At 49.9% G+C, this 20329-nt stretch overlaps 1 protein-coding gene across 3 annotated transcripts in view; it reads left to right on the top strand.

Annotated features, from left to right (window-relative positions):
• Positions 1-20329, top strand: part of CHST11 (carbohydrate sulfotransferase 11) — a 259986-nt gene that overhangs the window by 7549 nt on the left and 232108 nt on the right. Inside the window, exon 1 of one of the 3 annotated variants that reach the window (XM_045780066.2) lies at positions 1154-2478. The exons of 1 other annotated variant lie outside the window; for it this stretch is intronic. In XM_045780066.2, the coding sequence (XP_045636022.1) occupies positions 2376-2478 (103 nt within the window). In that variant the 5' untranslated portion in view covers positions 1154-2375. Of the gene's footprint in view, positions 1-1153; positions 2494-20329 lie in introns of those variants that run through there. One more of the 3 variants, XM_045780064.2, reaches the window with a different exon arrangement.

The following is a 20329-nucleotide window of genomic DNA, read 5'->3' as shown; positions in this document are numbered from 1 at the left end:
CCTGCCTGCTCTGTGAAACCAGGAATTAAAATGAGAGGCTGACATTCTAGGCAAAGTGTTGCAAGCGCTCATCTAACCGTGCTCCCTGCAAAGAAACCCTGCCTTGGTTGGGGTGAGTGGCCATGTGTTCAACTCTCATCCCCAATTTCCTGTAGGGAAAATCAGTGAAGAATGACTTTGTTCTGGAGCTTGTTCAGCTCTGCAGCCTGTAGCAAGCAACTCATTCACAAGTGCGTACAAATTAATACAGTACATACCAGTTACATAAATATTGTGCTGTAATTGATTGTCTTCTGTAAGCAAAGGCAAGGCTGCTGACTGTTCCTTTCCCTACCTTGCAACTCTGGGGGAAGGGAACTGAGGTGGTAGAGGTGGGTTTTGCTGCATGGGTCTGTTTGCAAGTTGTGTCTGATGTATTGAGAAGAGGGTAAGATGCCTTACATTCAGATTTAGTAAGCATTTATCAAGTGCCTATTATGTGAGAGGCATTGGAAGACATATTATCTTATTTCATTATGAATTGAGCTAATAGTAGTAACAATTTGATAATCTGACACAAAAGTTAGTCTTTACAATAACATTCCCCCCCCGTAGATATTATTGTTGGAATTTAAATAATCCTTTAAATTTTAAAAACCTGATGTAACCTTATAAGGAAAATAAAAAATGGGGTGCCTGGATGGCTCAGTCTGTTGAGCACCCCCTTCAGCTCAGGTCATGATCCCAGGGTCCTGGGATCAACCCCCTCATCAGGCTCCCTGCTCAGTTGGGCATGTGCTTCTCCCTCTGCCTCTCCCGCCCCCTGCTTCTGCTCTCTCTCAAATAAATAAAATAAAATTCCAAAAAAATAATAAATAAAAAGACACGGCAGCCCCTATCTCTTCGCTTACAGAAACCACAAAGGGCAGAAGAACAAGATCTTCGGTTCTGCGTGGTAGGTAGCCAGATTTTCCAAAGTTAGAATAGGGTAGGTGAGCCAGTGATCTCCTATTTGCCTGCATCCACTTTGATTGTTGCGCAACTTAAATGCATGGGATTGGAAATTTTAAATTACTTTCCACAGTACAAGAAAGCAACGCCATCTTTCCATTTACCTGCCAATGCTAAGTAAGGCCGGCTGGGTTTTTTCCATCAGTTGTTTGGATTCGGAGGACAATGACTTCGTGGGGGGCAACCGCTCACTTCCCCCTGCTGGGACTGGAGTGTACTTGGGAGGATTTGGAGGGAGCTCTACCCTTTGGGAAGCCAGAGTTTTAAAATCCGCAAGCAAGCCCCTTTTGCCTTGTTGACGGAGAGACTCTGCGTAAATCCCCGAGAAAGCTCAGTTGTCTCCTGACCCCTGCGGGTAGTGCAGTTTCCCTAACCTTGACCCCAAGTGAGCCGTGTTGTAACTCCTTTCCAAAACAGCGTTCAAGCCAGGCTGTGGTTTGAAAGAAAAACGAAACCGGCCGTTTTGAGCGTCGGCAAAGGGGCACTCGCCCCCCCCCCCGGGGGGGGGGGCTAGGAGCAACTTCTCGACCACCCGGCCCAGGGATTTTAGATAATCGAGGATCCCCAGACCCCTTTCCGCTCTCGGTGCCCAACCCGTTCCCTGCCACTTCCCTCCACAAACGCCGGCAGGAGTGGGTGGCAGCACCGAGTCGAGTTTATTCGCATTTTTTTCCTCCGGGTTTTGTCATGGAAACGCTGACACTACCTCCAGACGGCGGCCGAGCCCGGCCGGGGACTGAGGGCTTTTGGGACCCTGCGGGAGCGCGGCGCGCACTCCGCACTCCCCGGGAAACAGCTGGACGCGACCAATTCCCGGGTAGGGGCGGGGGGAGCGCGACGCTCCGCCCCTCTCGCTCGGGTCCCTCCCTCCTCCCGGCTCTCCGCGGGCGCCCTCCCCTCGCCGGGGGCTGCGAGTTGCATTTGGTAAAACCCAGCCCGGAATATATAGATCATTGGAGCGCAATGAAGTAGCCTTTGGAGAGGAGGGAGGGGGCCCGTCCGAAAGCCACAGCGGCCAGCGCGGCGGCGGCACCATCAGCGCTCGCACCCTAGCCGCCCGGCCCGCGAGGAGGCAGCGCGGCGGCCGCCGGCGGGAGCGGAGGCGGCGGCGGGGAGGCGGAGAGGAGCAGCAGGAGGCGCAGGAGCGCGCAGCCGGCGGTCCACGCATCTCGGCACTTCCAGAACAACTCCGGCGCCTTCCATACCCCTGCCCGGGGCTGGGGGCTCCGAGAGCGGCCGCGAAGCCCTCCCGATCGTCCCCCCACCCGAGCCCTGCCCAGCCCTGCCCTGCGCCTCCCGGGCTCCGCTCCGCGCGGCAGGGTCCGGGCTCCTGCGCCTCGGGCGCGCCTCCCGGACACCCCGGTCCCCGCAGCCAGGACAAAGCCATGAAGCCGGCGCTGCTGGAAGTGATGAGGATGAACAGAATTTGCCGGATGGTGCTGGCCACTTGCTTGGGATCCTTTATCCTAGTCATCTTCTATTTCCAAAGTATGTTGCACCCAGGTAGGGGGCGCGTTAGCGTGGTTTTGTTGGATATTTTTTTTCTCTCTCGCGCTCTCGCTCGCTCACTGGCGCCGGGTTTCTGCCTCTTCCAACCTTACCTCTTCCCTCTCAGCCACCCCGGGGCTCCTTGCTGCCAGGTCTGCCCGGGTCGCCGAGTCGGGATGCAGAGGAGGGGGGAAGACGTCCTCACCTTCCTCTTCTTCCTCCCGGCTCCGGGCTGGAGGATGGGAGCAGGAGGGGCGGTAGTTTGTTTCCCCCACCTCCCTTTTTTCTTTGTGTCTCTTGTCTGTCTGTCTGCGAGGTAGCGGAGCAAGGTAGAGAGGTTGGGGGCAGCTGCTGGTGGTGGGGGGTCGGTTTGAAGAGAACGCAACTCCCCGCTGATGCCGCGATCCGAAGATGAAAGAGGCGCCGGGAGCCTGCCGCTCTGCGCCCGGGCGCATTGCCTTTTCCGGGGTGGGGGGCTCGGGGGCGAAGGGCGAGGTCGCCAGTCCCTGCCGCGAGCTGGGGAGCCCGAGGCTTAGGCTCCCACGTGTCCCGGGCTCGGCGGCGCGCGGAGGTGTAGGGAGAGGTTGGGTGCCCGGCGCTGCCCCTCCACCAGGCTGGGGAAGGGGGCGGGCGCCCGCTGTTTGCCCCGGGGTCTGGCTCCGCATTGACCTTGCGGCTGGTGCCCTGGGGTCTGCTTCACCCTGCGCCCCCACCCCGACGGCTATCCCGGCCCTGCGCTGGTTAGGGCCTCTGGGTCACGCCTTGGCCGCAGCAGTTTTGAAGGAAACTTTGGCCGGGTCCTGGGCTGACCGTCAGGTTGCTTCCCCGACCCCTGCGTTCCGAGCATCCGAGGTCCCCCGGGGTCTGTGGCAGTGAGTCCCCTGCCCCCCCAGCCCTCGGGAGCGTAGACAAGTTCCACATCGGAAATGTGGACTGGGGGAGGATCGAGGCTCGCCCCTTCCAAGGGGCGCTAAGGAAAGTTTGGGACCTGGGAAGGGAGGAGCGCCTTCGAGCGCCTTCGAGCGCGGCGGCCGGGGGTTCGCAGCTCGGCCCCCAAGCCCAACAGGTAAAAACCTTCCAAGGAGGCTTCGGGGCGACGCGGATCTCCCCGGGGAGCCGTGGTATCCCCACCCCGCCTCATCCCCGGCAGGCCCCCGATGGGCCACATTGGCTTCGAAATCCATTTTTTCTACGCCTCCGAGTTGCCTTTCTCAGTATAGCCACAGCAATAATTTGCTTTTATAATTGCAAGGAGGGAGCTGGAAACACATTTCCTTCCAGGGAGATGGGGTTGGTGTTTTTCTTTTTGCCCCCCCCCCCCCGCGTTCTCCTTTCAGTGTGTATCTCTAGCCTGCGTTTGGGTGGGTGGCAGAGGAATAAACCTGTTCTTTCCATCAATCAGGCCGGGCCGCCGGTGTGAGCTTCCTTGACAGCGCGGAGACCACTCGGCCCCTGTGCGGCGCTCCCCGCTCCACCCGGAGCAGTTGTTAAGGCGGCCACACTGCCAAGGATATGGTCTGACACTACCACACGTAACCTCAGGACATCCGAGCCAGCCTTGTAAAAGATGGCTTTTGTTTGCAGTTGGGTATTTTTAGTTCCATGTCAGCAAACTGCAGCCCAGTTTGTCTCCTCACCCAAACCGGTGGTTGGGAAACTTCTAAGGGAATTTAAAAATGGACCTCGCTTATGTTCTGGGCAGCCAGGGGTGGCTGCAGCCGGCAGGGCCAGACAGACAGAGGCATCCTGGAGACCAGGCCAGACTCCGCCCCAGAGACTGGGGGACTGGGTGGTGTGCAAGTACACTGGGGCTCACCAGTTTAAACAAAGGGCCAAATGATTTGGTCTAGACTTTAGTCATGTGTTTAGGTCACTTAAAATTTTGCCTGGATGGAACGTGCCAGGTAGTTCTCTGCAGAAATGCCTGGAACAGGGATGGATCTTAGACTCATCCGGAATGCACTTTAACTTCTCTGTACCTGTTAGTTGTCTGGGGAAATACTAACTAATAATACCACCGCCATCCATACTTTTCATGCAGCCAGGATTTGCTTTTCTTGCCCGAGAATCAGGAAATAACTTTCTAACTAGAGACACCAGGAAGAAAGTTCCAACTTGTAATTGGCACTTTGCTAAAATTTCCAGCCCTGGTTTACAATGTTGGCTTGAAAGTGGCACTGGACTTTTTGGTCTAGCGTTTGGGAATCAGGGACAGAACTTTCTCTAAGGGTGTCCTGATAAGGATCCTCTGTCCTTGACCCTTGATCCTCTTTTCTCAGCCCTTGCTTCCCTTCTTGGTCCCATTTCCTCCCAAGAAATGGCATTTGTTTATTATTCATATCTCTATGAGTATGCTCTTCTGACCCCCCCCCCATTAGCCAGTCCTACTTTCAGTACCTTCTGTTGAATATAGACCTGAAGACGGTTCAATAGAAAGATCTTCCTTATTTTGAATTACACATGGTTCCACAAAGACTCCATGCCAACAGTTTATTATGACACGGGACGTAAAAATATGGTTTGAAATTACTATTAAACATTTTCCTTTCCTTTTTTCCCATTTTGTTCCACTTTACTGACATTAAACATCACCGATGACAGCTAATGCTACATCTTTTCTACCGCTTTGAATTTCCTTAAAAGTGAGCTGATCTTTTCTTCTTGGATTCAGGGTAATGGTGGGATGATCCTTTGGCTGGGCTCTGCAGTTTCAGTCTTTCCAGATCACCCAGGGAGAGGCAGAAGGGACCGCAGCATGGCACAGATTGTGTTGCTAAAAATTTGGAGCCCTCTGGCAGGAGTTCCACGTACCTGTACCTGAAATAGAAAAATAGTATTCCCAAAGAAATGGATTCCCAGCTTCTTTTGTGGCTAGGGAACACCTGGAGTGTGAGAGGAGGGAGAGAAAGAAGAAGGGAGACCGCTGGTGATGGGGAGGGCTGGTTGTCTCTCCCTCTGATTCTAATCTGGGGCCCATTGTCTTTTGTACTTTCTAATTCATAAACTGGGGCAATTCCTAAACTTGAGTAGCTGATCTTTCATTTGATCGGAGCATTCAGCAGAAGTGGGCCTTGTCAGGAAGGCAGGTTTCTTTAGATCTGTGACACTCTGAGTTAATAGTCTTCGTTTCAATCAGGGTTTTTTTTGTTTTTGTTTTTTGTTTTAAGATTTTAGTTTTAAGTAATCTCTACACCTAGCGTGGGGCCTGGACTCACATCCCTGAGATCAAGAGTTGCACGCTCCACGTACTGAGCCAGCCAGGCTCCCTGGGATCAGGTGTTAGGCCCCATTCTAATTCCCATGTTTTGCACAGTGCCTGACACATAGTAGGCTCTCAATAAAATATTTGCTGGATGAAAGTATGAAGTGGCTCAACCCTAGAAGACCAATTCTCTGGTTTTCAGGAAGGTTGTCAAGCCTTGCCAAGAGTGCCCTTTCCTTGAGTCTGGATCTATTCTGGTGGGGACGCTTCCTTGCCTTCCTGGTCTCTGAGACCCCCCTGCAGACATGGATTTGGTTTAAGTCCTCATGCACCAGACAGAGCATTTCCCAAGGCCTAGATTTGCAGCCCTGAGGCGTGACGCACCTGGGGGCACTGCTCGGTGTCCTGGGTACCAGAAACTTGGCCTTGTTTAGTTACAGACTTGAAGGAACCCGTCCACAAGACGAACACCTTTTGTGTGTGTGAACTGCTCCTGCCGTTGGCGAGAAGGGAACCACATGCTAGTGGTTTCGTCCATCGGTGAATGCATCCTGCCAAGTGCATTCTGGATGGTTCGGTGTCTCGCATACCTGCCCCGGCCGGCTGGGCTTTGATGGAACTGTGCTGAGCAAGGCGGAGCCGAGAGGCCCCCAGGCTGCATTTGTGCGGAGTGTGTGAAGACAGCTCCTCTGAACCTTCCTTTTGTGTCACTCCGTAGGATTGCGATTGCGGTTTTGTTTGAAAGCTCCCGTTCAAAGAAGAGAAGCCCGCAGAGGAGAAAGCCTTTCCTCTCTTTCTCGTCCTCTTTTTTCCTTTTGCTGTATGTTTACTTTCACTGTTGCCTGGGATTTCTTTGCCTTGGTTGGGTGTATTGAAAGATTATACCCTTTAGTTAAAGACTTCTCGGGTTACCCCTTTGTACTTTTACTTGATTAGATTGAATGCACAGTGCTTTTGTGTTATAATTTTAGTGTAATTATAAGATAATATGTGCTCTTTTTAGAAAATGTAGGAAGCTTAGAAGAGAAATGATCATTTATCATTCCAGCACCCAGAGGCAACAGGTGCTTTATTCTGTAAATCATAGAATATATAGATTAAAAAAATAGTTGAGGTCCTAGTATGCCATTTGTACCTGTTTTGATGTATTTTAGACAAATTCATCATTATGGTGACTAGTTATTAAGCTTAAAGACAAAATTTAATCACAGCCCTTTTAATTTATAGACTTGCATATGCCTCCGCTGTCCCCTCCCGTCCCCTGCTTTGTAGGATGTCAGTCCTATTTTTTTTGCTTTTTTTGCTGCACAGGTTTAATTTTATTTTTTAATTTAATTTAATTAATCAATTATTTTCTTAAACGTAGGCGCCATGCCCAGTGCAGAGCTTCAACTCCCAACCCTGAGATCAAGACCTGAGATCAGGGGTCGGGTGGTCGGCCGACTGAGCCACCCAGGCGCCCTGCGCACATTTAATTTTAAATTAAAGGATCTTTTTGCTTAGACATGAAATGAGTTCGGAGTTAAGCGATTTGTAGGGGCTGTTCTTAGGTTATCTGTCTGAAACTTCCTTGGGGGAAGGTCTCAACTATGAGACCATTATGGATCCCGAGAGCAGCATGAGATAACTGAAGGAGAGGCTTGTCCAGTATGGGCTCTCCCTCTGGCGGTTGAAATGTTTGTGCCTCAGTGGGGCATTTTCCTGGCTGCGTTAAGATGAGACCGATGCGTGTAGGCCATTTCCTCCAACAGTTCCAGCCCCTGCTCGGGAGTCCTTGTGGTGGTCAGGCACCAGGGGAAGGGTGGCTGGAGATTTCTGTGAGGCCTGGGCTGGGGGAATCCGTCCTGTAGCAGAAGTGGCTGCGGTTTATAGTTATCTGGTTGGGAAGTCATTTTGCTTATGCCCGGCTCTATCGGCACAGCCATTTAAAAACAGGAAATCAAAAGCTTGCAAGCACGGGCCCCACCCTTCCCCCACTTTTCCACCCACCAACTGGTCAACCTCTTCTTAATTTGGGGAGGGTAGGTGAAAAAGGCCTCACAAAGGTCATTGCCAGCAGGCGTGTGTGTTCAGATTCTTAGAAAAACCAGACGTTGTTTTGCTTACTCATTTTTTTTTTCCTTTTTGGTTTCTCTTGAGTGTTGAGACCCCATCTTTATGACAAGTGAAGAGGAAGGCAGCTCTTGCTATGGGGTTACTGAGTAGTTCGATCTGTCAGTTAAAAATTCCTGGAAAGTGTAATTTGACACATCTTAGATCAAATATGATGGGTCAGAATTTAGGAGCTCTGTCTCTCTCTTTCTCTTCTACCCTGTGCTAGGCAGTAGGGATTGTCCTAGGCACTTGGGGATTCAACATTGATTTTTGCCCCCACGGTACTTACGTTCTAGTGGGGTAGCCAGACTTTAAGTAAGCGCAGAAGTAAAATATATAGCTTGTCAGATGCTGTGAAGACAGAAAAACAAAGCAGGGGGGATGAATGGGAGGCAGCGGTTACAATTTAATATAGAGGTAATTAGGGACTGTCGTTGGCAAGATGACCTTGGAGGGCAGAGACATCAAGGAAGGGAAGGAACCATCCATGTGTCCATCCCAGGAAGAATGTTCCGGGCATAGAGCAGCCCAAGGCCTGTCCTTGAGGTGGGACCGAACAGGGCAAGCAGCAGACCGAACAGGGAAAGCAGAAAGCAGAGAGAGGGAGCAGCCAAAGAATGTGGGGTGGAGAGAGATTTGGGATGGGAGGCCCTGGGGGTCTGAGCGGAGTCCGCTCTGGGGGGTCTGGGGCAGGCTGGTTGGGAAGCGAGGATGCTTCTTACTTGCAGCTTCGTGTTTATCTTTGGGCAGCTGGTCGTGCCCTTCGGTAAAGTGGTCACCGTGGAAATCCCATTTCTCCTCACTCCACCACCCCCAAACTAGACTACCACTCAGTAAGAGAGATTTGCGAAAATTTTTAACAGAGCTTGTGTTGGGAAGTTTTTCAACACAATGTTCAGGATGCGATCCGTGGTCACTTGCTATAGAGAAAAGAACACAGAATTTGTAGTCCAGAGACTGGCTTTCAGACCTTGGCTGTCTACTGTATCCTTTCAACATCACTCTAGGTGTTTTCGTGGAATGCTTATTAAGAATTAGGCTCTGTTCTGGGTGCTAGAGATACTGCAGGGACCCAAATAGACAAAAATCCATGTCCTTGTGGTACATTCTCCTGGGGAGGCACAGAAAACAAATGCATGTTTAAAACATAGAGCACGGTTGGGGTGCCTGGGTGGCTCCATCAGCTAAGCGTCTGCCTTCAGCTCAGGTCATGATTCCAGGGTCCTGGGATCGAGTCCCGAATCAGGCTCCCTGCTCGGCAGGGGTCTGATTCTTCCTCTTCCTCTGCGCTCTCTCTCTCTCAAGTAAGTAAATAAAATCTTAAAAAAATATATAAAACACAGAGCATGTTTGATGACGAGAAGTGCTACAGAAGAACGATAAAGCAAGGAAGAAGGAGGTGAAATGGAAGTGGCCAGGGGACTGCAGTTTGCACGACGGTGCTCAGACTAAGCGTCCCTGAAAAGGGGGCTTTAAAGATACAAGAAGACCAGATCATACAGGAGATGAGCAGGGGAAATAATACAGGTGTATATTGGGTATTATTTCTGAACGTTGACACAGGCCAGATGTTTAATATGTTATTTCTCAAAGGAATTGTACAAAGTACACATGGTGATTGTCACCGTTTTATAAGGGGGGGACACGGAGGCAGAGACTAACACTTGTCTCAGGTCAGGTGCAGAGGATTGAGGAGCCTCGGCCGTCTGACTTAAGATCTGTTGCCCTGGCCGTCTGGTGGGGGCTCTCAGTTGGGGGCTACCCCCTCTCCCCACGTTTGGAAATGTGTAGGGGATGCGTTTGATTGTCTCTTAGGATTGATGACATGAGTTGTTGGCCAGGCCCAGGATGCTAGACATGCAGCAAAGGGTGGGATCTTTCTGCCCATCAGCGTCCTCTTGCCCAAGTGCCGGTAATGCTTCTCCTTGAGAACTAGCTCAGGACTCTCCGGGCTCACACAGTATCCGGCCCGGTCCTGGCCCCACCCACCCCTTGGGCAGGTGTCCGGCAGACTGTAGCAACTTAATGATGGATTGAATGACTGCAGGGAAGTCACAGCCTCAGAGAGTTGGTCCCCTCTTTGCCGAGTGAAGGGAGCGATATTCCCTCTCCAACGTGGTGCTGGCGGTGAGGATTGAGTGAGAAACGAGGAAAAGTGCCTTGGAAATGGATGCGGACACAGCGTCCACAGATTGTCGGAGTAAAGGCACTGTGGTTTCTCATCCTGAGATCGTAATCTTCGTGTTTACAGCAGGGTTTATCTGTTGCGTATGTGTGCCCTGTCACGTTTACTGGGAGGGCCCTGTGTCCAGACTGTGGTATCTTCTTTCTGTCTGCAGTAGCCTTGAGTCGGCTGTGCCTCACACACCCTCCCCCTCTCCGCCCCCTCCCCCTGCCGCGGCCAAAACTGAGCGCTGCCTCAGCGGCACATTTTTAAATTAAATTAAATTTAATTTAAATTTATTTTTAAGGATTTTATTTTTTATTTGAGAGAGAGAGAGGGAGATAGAGAGAGAGCATGAGTGGGGGAGAGGGAGAGGGAGAAGCAGACTCCTGGATGAGGAGCGAGCTCTGTCCCAGGACCCTGGGATCATGACCTGAGCCGAAGGCAGACGCTTCACCAACTGAGCCGCCCAGGCGTCCCTCGATGTCATTTCTGAAGCTGAAGTCAGGAGGACGATGACAAGTCTTTTCAGAAAAACAGCTCCGTGGCAGCCTTCAGTGAGCAGCGGCCGGGTGGCTTGCGTGGCTCATTGCACAGGACAGAACTGATTGGCCTTTGTGACCACACTTGAACCTGTTGTGTGCCGAGGAGGCCCGCATGGCTTCTTCCTGGCCCGGGGCGAGTCCCCGCACTCTCGGAGCCTGGGGGAGCTGCCTCTGTGGATGGCATTGGTCGCCGGGGCCCCGGTCACCAGAGCAGGTACAGGAGTTCAGCTAAAGGCTGTAATGCTGATTTGGGCGAGGCCCGGTGTGCTTGGTGCTCTCTGCGGGCCTACTGCTTGCTTTCCTGGAGACAGTCCTGCTGGGCTTGAGAGCCAAGGGGGAGTCCGTCCGTGCTCAGCGTTCTTCACAGGTTGGAAAAGTCTAGCTTTTTAGGCCCCGGACCCTCCTCCAGATGAAATTTCCACCTCACCTGGTGGAGACGAGTGGTTCTCCACCGGGGACCATTTTGCTCCCTTCTCTCCCCCACTGCAAGGGACCTTTGGCAATGTCTGGAGAGAATTTGGTTGTCACACCTGGGGAGGGGGTGTCCTACTAGTATCCAGTGGGGAGAAGCCAGAGGTGCTGCTGAACATCGTACGTGCACTGGACAGCCCCCCCCCCCACTGCCCGCCACTGCTCCCCACCAACAAAGAATAGTCCAGCCTACAATAACGATAGCTGGGAAACCCTTATTTAGGGTCTGTTATTTTTCTGAAGCTTTATTAAGAACAACACACACACACTCGCACAAAGAATGACAGCCGCGCTCACTGAGTACCTCCGTGACTTAGGCGGTGTGCCAACTGCCGTATTTGCTTAGCACGGTGAAGCTTCACGATCCTGTGAGCGTTTAGCAGTCCCATTGTACGGGTGAGGAAACTGAGGCTTAGAGGTGAAGGAGCTTGTCTAAGGTCACAGAACTGGAGAGTTGGAATAGGACCCCTGCCCGGGTCCAGGTCCGACTGACACCAAAGACTACGCTGTTCGCGTCATCGTTACGCTCCGTGTACCTGCGTTTGCTTTCAGCTAGTTAGGTCGGGAGGTAATGTGTTCGGAAGCCCAGCTGTGGACTCCAAGTGGGACATTCACTGATAGCCCCTTCTCTTCTTACCCTACACTCTATCCCTGGGTGAGCTCATCCCCTCCGGGGCCATGCTGTCAGCTGCGTTCAGATGACACTTCTCACTTCAACGGGGATGTGTCCTGAGGTCACAGCCCAGTTCCTATGTTGCCTCCTGTGTCACATCTTCAGCCAGCCTTACGTGGTCAGAATAAGGGGATGGGTGTCCTTCCTCTGCGCCCCGTGGTACTTCGTGAGTGTGCACGTCTGCTCTTACACACTCTGCTGTGTTGGGTCAGTAAGAGCAGCCGTGTCTCGCTTACCGCAGTACCTCGACATCCGGAACGGAGCTGGTACGTAGTAGTTGTCCTGGTCCCCGTTCAGGCTCCACAGACTGGATGGCGTACCAACAACTGGGTTCTGGAAGTTTCACATCTGAGTGTCAGCATGATTGGGGTGAGGGACCTCTTCTGGGGCACAGACTTCCTGTCATAGCTCCACGTGGTGGAAGGTGTGAGGGAGCCCCCTGGGGCCCCACCCTCAGGACCTGATCCCCTCCAAGGGCCTCCCTCCTAATATCATCACCTTGGGCGTGTGTTTCCAACATATGAATATGTGGGGGGCACACTGAGACCACAGCAATAGTCACTCGGTTAATACGTATTTTGGAAGAATAAGCGCGTTGATGTCGATGGGCGGCCAAGAAGAAAACCCTGCTTCCTGGGGTGGCGAGTGTGGAGTCGTCAGCCGCTATCATTGCCGATCGGATTTTCAGTTTGACTCGGCAGTGACCTAGCTGCCACGTAAGGGAGCCACGAATAACTCAGTTAACACCCTGGCTCGGTGTAGACCCGGCTCAAAACACAAATGACTTTTGAAGGTGTGCTTGTTAGGTGCTGTAACCACGAGAGGGATCCGGGTGTCCCGGGAGGGGATCTGCTCGTTCACGACTCTCCTAGGGCAGCATTGTCCTGCCAGAATGTACTGTCAGCTGCGTGTGTAACTTTTAAATTTTCCAGTAACCACGTTGAAAAAAAGTAAAGAAACGAAAAAAAAAAACCACAGGTGAAATTAATATCTAAAATACCCACTTGACAGGCAGTAGATAGTACAAATTATGGAGATTTTATGTTTTTGTGCGAAGTCTTTGGAAATCCAGTGTCTATGTCACGTTTACAAGTACATGTTACGTTTACATCTCGGTTCAGACCAGCCACACCTCACGGGCTCAGTAGCTGCCATTAGCGGCTACCATATTGGATGATGCCGCTCCGAAGCGTTGGAGAACTTTTCATGGATTAGGGCTTTTTGTTTGCTTCTTGTTTATTTTGTTTGCCCCTTTCCCTTTTATTTAAGGCATGTTTTACTTCCTGGGTTTAAGCTGTACCCTCTGGGAAGACTGTTGCACCGTCTGGGACCGTCGGTGTTAAATAAGAGATTTAGCTGTTGAATCTCTGTACGTGTCGCTAAAGTAATTTCTGGCCTCTGACACATCTTGAGAGTCTTCTGGTTCGTCAGTTGCCATCTGAAGCTTGATCCTCCTAATGAGACCCTAACAAACTCTGTAACCGAGAGAAACAGTTATCAACTCCATTCTGCAGGTGAGGCAGTGGAAACTCAGAGGGGTTCAGGGAATTGCTTACATTTGGTTTAAAATGATTGTAACACAAACGTTTGAGTGCAGAGACTGGCCCAGGGAACAGTCATTCTGTTGGGGTGGGCAGAAGACACATGATTAACTGTCTGTGGGGCCAAACGTGGTTGGGGTTACAGAGAGCCAACAGCTAAGGACGGAGCTGGGGATCATGGGTTTAGAGTGGGGGTGTTGTGGAGGACTTCACGGGAAAGGTGATGTTTGTTGGGCCCGGAAGGATGAGTAGAGAATTTCTAGGGAATATGGGAGAAGGGGGAGAAAAGACATTCCAGGTGAGGGCACCTGTCAGAGCAGGGGTGAGGTGGGAAGGAGAGTGATGTCTGGGAACACAGGAGGCTCCGGAGGGGGGGGGTGTCAACAGTGGACCTGGAGGGCCCCGAATGCTCTCAAGTTGGAATTTTATTCTTGGGACCTGGGAGCCATAGAAGGTGGAGGGTCTCCTGTTTTTCAGATGATGAAATTTAAGCTCCATTTGATTAAACTCTCTTGTTTCATTTGAAGGGCAGAAGTTTTCAACTCACTTTCTCAAATGAACTTGGGCCAGTTTGCAACAGTTTCTATTATTATCGTTTAATGGGAGGTAGGAAGATTATTCACGCATGTCTGAAGTGCAAAGTAAGAAATAGTTTAAAAGCACTCTGTGCTGGGATTTAAAGCTCCGCTGTTTGCTTTGCTTGTGCCAAAATGATAGGCCACGGAGGTTAAGTTTCAGTCTCTCAGTTGCTAATGGTGCCCTGGGTTCACCCTCAGAGGCTGTGGAAGAAGTAAGTGGCGGGAGAAAGGAAAAGTGTGTAAATAGCCACAGGGAAGCATTTCTCTTTCTCCCTCCAGTGTGAGCTCCTGGCTGTGTCTGGGGTCCAGTGGAGCTGTGGGCTGTCCTGGAGAGGGGCAGTGTAGACTGGAGAACCAAGTCAGCTGCTTCCTCCTGGGAACCAAGGCCCAAAGGTCAGGCTTTGGGGCCCCCGAGGAGACTCGCCCTGTGGGCTGTGTGTGGGGTCTGATCTCATTGTCCCCCTGAGAGATGCCGCCCTATGTAATCTTCATATCAAAAGGCCCCCTCTTTTTACCACTCCACTCCTGGGCTGTGGGAGAGAGGACGGGTTAATTATAGAGCTCACACACAGCATAAAAAGGCATCCCTGGCTTTCAGAATCGCTTGTGGGGGGCATTGTGCTTGGTACAAAGCTGAAGGCTCCTTCATTTTCTCTGCTAGACTGTAGTACTTGACACCCATTGATAAATATCCTAGAACTGGTTCCCACATAGGGGTTTGATCCCCTTTTCATGCCCCCCTTGATCCCCCTTTTCCCATTAAAACAACAAGGCACAGAACTTTCTAAAAGGCTTCATTTTTTAAGAAAGTGAGATAATGGTGGAGACGTGCATCATTGTTTAAGGGGGCATGTGGCCATGCAAAGGGCAGGGGTTATGGGTTTACCCTGCAAACTTGTGCGGATTTAGGGATTAAGGATTGGAAGGTCTGATGACCTATTATTGGAAGTCTATGCAGAAGTGCTGGGATGGAGATTATTTTGAAAACGGAAGAATTAGATAGTGAAATCCTTTATAAGTCCAGGTTTTACGTACAGAAGGCTTTCTGTATGATTTTGCTGTTCAAAAATGGAAGTGCTGGTTTGACATCAGAAACTAAACAGGCAATCTTTTAGTCACTTGTGATAAAACAGCTTTTTTTGGGAAGGTGTGAGCCCTCAGACGAAAGACAATTCCGTGCTTAAAAGATATTAACCAGTAGCAGCGGCCTTGCTCATTTTAGGATAATGCATTTAATTCCGGAAGGGAGTGGCTCAGGGCTGTTACCTACAGGACTCGAAGAGAGTTCTTCCAGTTACATGCAGACTTTGTTTCCTCTGTAAAAAACAAATAGAGATTTATAAAAATAAACACAGGTCTGATAGTGCCTTCCTGTAAATGGGATTCGAGCGACATAAAGGATGTTGTCATTGGAAGTCACAGTGATGTTCCTTTTTTTGAGGAGTGGTCAGGCCCGTAAGCGTCTGCGGTCGTTGCCGAGTGTTTGATCTGTCGTGAAACATGGATGACCTTGACTGGAGGAGGCTGTGTGGGGAAGTGGAAAGGGCCCTGAGTACAGGTCAGGACACTGGGGTTCTAGTCCTGGTTCTTCTCCCCTCTTCTGGGGACCCTTTCATGTGTTACTGATGAATGAATACCTGTGGACATTGGCAGTTTTCAAACACAGCGTGCTCGCTGTGCGCACCAGTGGGGGGGGGGCAGAGGGAGAGGGACAAGCAGATTCCCCACTGAGAAGGGAGCCCGAAGCAGGACTCAACCCCAGGACCCCGAGACCATGACCTGAGCCAAAGGCAGACGCTTAACCAACTGAGCCACCCAGGTGCCCCTAAAAGGAGTAACTTCATACGGCATGAACAAACTGATATCTATGTACCCCTCATTCCGTCGCTCAAATGTTTATTGACCATTTATCTGACTAAAGAGACAAATCTAAATAAGACTTAGTTCCTGCATTCAGATAGCTTGTAATTTGGCAAGTGGTGGCCGACCCATAATTGTTGGCTGTGGAGCTTTGTTATAATGGCTATAGGCGGCTAGAAAAAAAGGAATAATTAGTTTAGGGGAGGTCAGGGAACTTCACAGAGGAGGAACATTGGAGCTGGACTCCAGGCATTCATCCAGTTATTCAACAAGCGTTTATTGAATGCCTACTGTGTGTGCCAGGACCATTTCAAATGCTAGGGAAGCAGCAGGGGACAATCACAGACAGTGATCCCTGTCTTAATGGAGCTGACGTTGTTGGCATACGATTTATCAAGTGGCAGGGTTGGCAACACCACTGGCTCTGTTCTATCATTGTCGCCTCCCCCGCCGTGCAATGTCAGAGTGAAGCAATGTTTTGTTTATTTATATCTATCTATACATACATACATATGTAATATGTAATATAACGTATATATGTATAATATATAATATAAGGCATATATCACATTTATGTATAATGTATATTATAATGTATACACATATATAATTCTGACTATCAATTTAATTCGGGTGTATTATAGAGAATTTTGAAAAAATGGGTCTACTTCCAAAAAAGTCATCCCTGATCCCTGCCACCCAGGAAGGATCTCTGTTAATTTCGAGTTTGTTTTTCTGTGCACGTATGTATATTTACAAAGATGAAAGCCTCATGCATATAGTACAGGGTATCTGCTTTTGCCATTTAGTACTGAATTATGGGTATTTTCTCATGTCATCCAATTTTCTTTGAAAACACTGTAATATTTCATCATGGATGTCATAATATTCCATCATATGGATATGTCATCATATGGATAGAATTTAGTCATTCTCTTTTGTTGAACATTTTCAAGGAAGATTTTCCCTTTTTAAAAATTGCCACGATATACCTCTTTGTACATAAATCTTTATCTGGGCTTCTTAACGTTTCTTTGAAATAAACGTTCAGAACGGGAATGCAAAGATCATAAATTTGTGAAGGCTCTTGATAAGTGTAGCCAAATTGTTTCCTAGACAGTTGTGTCCATTTACGCTCCAACTAGCCGCGTATGAAATCGTCGGTCTTACTGATTGCTGCCGGTTTGATGTAGCTGTCAGCCACACGCCCAGCAGAGCCTCCCTGAAACTCGGCATGGATGCCCTCCCTTCGTTTTTGGTCCACACTAGGTGACAGGCTTTAGGAGAGCACAGACTGTGTCCCCGGTGCCTGTCCTGTCACAGACATGCGATAAAATAGATGTTTGTTGACTACGTGCTTGCATGTCTTGAGTCAGTGAGCCAAGAAGGGCAGGGCAAAGTTTCGCTGGACAGCTGGGAAGAGACTAGAACTTCCTTCATTGTCCAGAGTACCTCGCCAGTAGACTTTCAGGGAAAGGGAAACTCATCAGCGGGCAAGCGCTGGTCTGAAAGCCACCTCCATAATCTCAGTGCGTGTCTGAGATGCCACTGGATCATCCTCCCGGTTGAAATTGAATTACAAGATCCATCTTAGCTGCTTCCTTGTGCTGTGCCTGGTTTTACTTGTGTTAAACCATTTAGTCTTCTCAACTGCTGGGCGAGGGAGGCCCTGGCAAGGGAGGCTCCGTCCGCATCCTCGATTTGGTTGGGATGCAGACACGGTCTGTAATTGACTTAAGGTAACATAGCGCTATGGTCTAAATGTCTGTGACTCTCCCTCTCCCTGCCAAATTCATATATTGAAATCCTGACCCCTGGAGGTGATGGTATCGAGTTGGGAACTTCGGGGGTGCCTGGCTGGCTCAGTTGGGTTAAGCATGTGACTCGTGGTTTCAGCTCAGGTCATGATCTCGGGGTTGTGCGATCAAACCCCGAGTTGAGCTCTACAGTCAGCGTGGAGTCTGCTTGAGATTCTCCTGCCTCTCCTTTGTCCCCCCCCAGTCTTGAGTTCTCACTCTCTAAAAATAAATAAATAAACTCTTTAAAAAAAGAAAGAGTTGGGAATGTGGGAGGTGCTTAGGCCATGAGGGTGGAGCCCTCAGGACTGAGATTAGTGCCCTCCTAAAAGAGGCTGCAGAGAGATCTCTTGTTCCTTCCAGCATGTGAGGACTGAGAGAGAAGGTACCAGCTGAGCCAGGAAGAGCGCCCTCAGCTGAGCATGCCAGCACCCTGATCTTGGGCTTCTAGACTGCAGAACTGTGGGAATACGTTTCTCTTGTTTCTAGGCTACCAATTCTCTGCTGTTCTGTTGTGGTAGCCCGAGTGGACAGACACACACAGCGGCTAAGTGCTAGAGCTGGGACCCCCAGCTCCATCAGACTTCACATGCTCTACTGAGAAACTTACATCCCCTTTTTTTTTTTTTAAAGTTTATTTATTTACTTCAGTAATCTTTACACCCAGAGTGGGGCTCAAACTCATGACCCCAAGATCAAGAGTCACATGTTCTTCCTTCTGAGCCAGCCAGGCGCCCCTACTGAGAACTTACTTCTGTTTGCGAACCACGGGGCTAGTGTCTGTGTGAAAACCTCCTTTCTGTGATTGAGGAGGAAAAACGTATAGTGGGTTGTTCCCTGAGCTGGGAGGAAAATGGACAATTGCTCTACAGTTGACATAATAATAGCTCGAGGAGGCATTGTGCACCCAATGGTCCTCAGCCAATGGAGGAAGGAATTCAGATGGGAGGAAGTTCATTCAGTGACAGGGACCAAGATACGGTGGCACTGTGGAGCTATTCTTTACTGCCTTGTTCTGCTCTCAGAAGGGTCGTGGTTAGCGGTGCTCTGAGAATGAAGCCTCTCTGGGCAGCTGCATCTTGATGATGCTCTCAGGTTTGGGGGGACGGGCTCCCCTAAACAGGAAGCAGGGGCGGGTAGAGAGAAAAACACAATCAAATCCAGCCGATGACTATGTCTTTCCTTTTGCAAAAGTCAAAGACACTACTGATGGTTATGCATGCACGTGCGCGCGCGCACACACACACACACACACACACACACACACACACACACAGGGCAGATGGGGCTTCCCGTGGGACATCTCTCTTGCCTGTGCCTCCAGAGGAGAAGCCTTGATGGATTTAATTTAATCATTTTCTTGAACATTTTAAAACAAGATTTTCCCTTTAAAAAATGCTATAATTTACATTTTTAAAGTTTAAAAAAAATGTAGTTAAGTAATGTCTGTATGCCATGTGCGACTCGAACTCATGACCCCGAGGTCAAGAATCACTTGCTCCTTCGACTGAGCCAGCCAGGCGCCCCTATAATTAACATTTTTATACATACGTCTTTGAGTTCTATATTATGTCTTTGGAACAAGAATGGTGAAGCACTTATTCTTGGTATTGGAGTTAAGACTGGATGCAAACCAGTCTAATGGCAGCAACGAGGGATGGCTTAGGGGAAACGTTAACCCCCCCCAATTTCCATCAGCCCACACCAGATACCCCAAAACACCCATGAAGAACAAATACACTGTTTGCATATGCGGTGCCTCCTGCCTGTCTTCCACCGGGAGACTCCCCCAAGCCTTTCCTGTCAGAATTCTGGGGCGTCTCGGTGACTCAGTCAGTTAAGCATCTGCTTTTGGCTCAGGTCATGATCCCAGGGTCCTGGGATCGAGCCCCATGCCAGGCTCCCTGAACAGCAAGGGAGTCTGCTTTTCCCTCTCTCTCTGCTGCTCTCTCGTGCACTCTCTCTCTCTCTCACATAAATAAATAAAATCTTAAAAAAAAATAATTCTGGAGTCCTCACTCTCCCTCCCTCCCTCCCATTTTGTCTGTTTTGCACACTCTTATTTCCCATCAGCTTTGCACTGTGGGAGGAGAGGATGAGGGGAAGTGAGACTAGCTCTAAAATAGCTGGCTGGTAGGTTTCCTGTTAAATAGGATGTGGTCGATTAACTTTGGTTATGTGTCTAGTTCAGACACTGCTGCTGGCTGTAAGCACACAGGGCCCTGGAACATGGTGATGCCTGCCTAGGACTGAAAGCAGTTACTAGAGGCGCTGGGACCCAGTAAGCACCTTGAGAATAGCCATTGTGACTTAGTCCTTTGGGAGGTGAAGCTGATGCTCCCTGTGGCCATCAGCAATGGCGGGCGCGAGGTGGCTGGAACCATCTAGTTTCTGGTCATTTTGGAGCTGTTGATACGATTTGGTTCTTAATGCATAGTGGGGGAGGCCATGAACTGGTTCGTCCATTCTACGAGATTATTAGAGGGATGTCTTTTTTTTTTTAAGATTTTATCTCTTCACCCAGCGTGGGGCTTGAACTTACAACCTTGAGATCAAGAGTGGCATCCTGTACAGACTGAACCAGCCACATGCCCCTGGAGGGATGGTTTTTAAAACTGGAAACGACAACATGGAAGGAACCTTTAAAACAGTGCCTGGCGGTGAGGAATATTCAAGAATGGGCCTTCTTGGAGAAATTACCTGTTTTAACTTTCCAAATTTGCCTCAAATACCTTTCTCAGGGAGCTTAAGGTATTGGTTGGTCAGGAGACTTTCAGATGTAGGTCCTCCTCTCCCTGACCCTGTTCATACTGGTTTAAGCAAAAAAAGGACCATTTTTTTTTCTGGGCACAGAGAATTGAAAAAGCGTGACAGGGCACAGGCACTCTAGCATCAGGTCTAATGCCCTGTCTCTCTCCTTTTGGTGG

Source organism: Ursus americanus, chromosome 17, assembly GCF_024610735.1.
Source record: "Ursus americanus isolate L20-20 chromosome 17, mUrsAme1.1.p, whole genome shotgun sequence".
Lineage (NCBI taxonomy): Eukaryota > Metazoa > Chordata > Mammalia > Carnivora > Ursidae > Ursus > Ursus americanus.
This window is presented reverse-complemented; position numbering and strand designations above follow the sequence as displayed.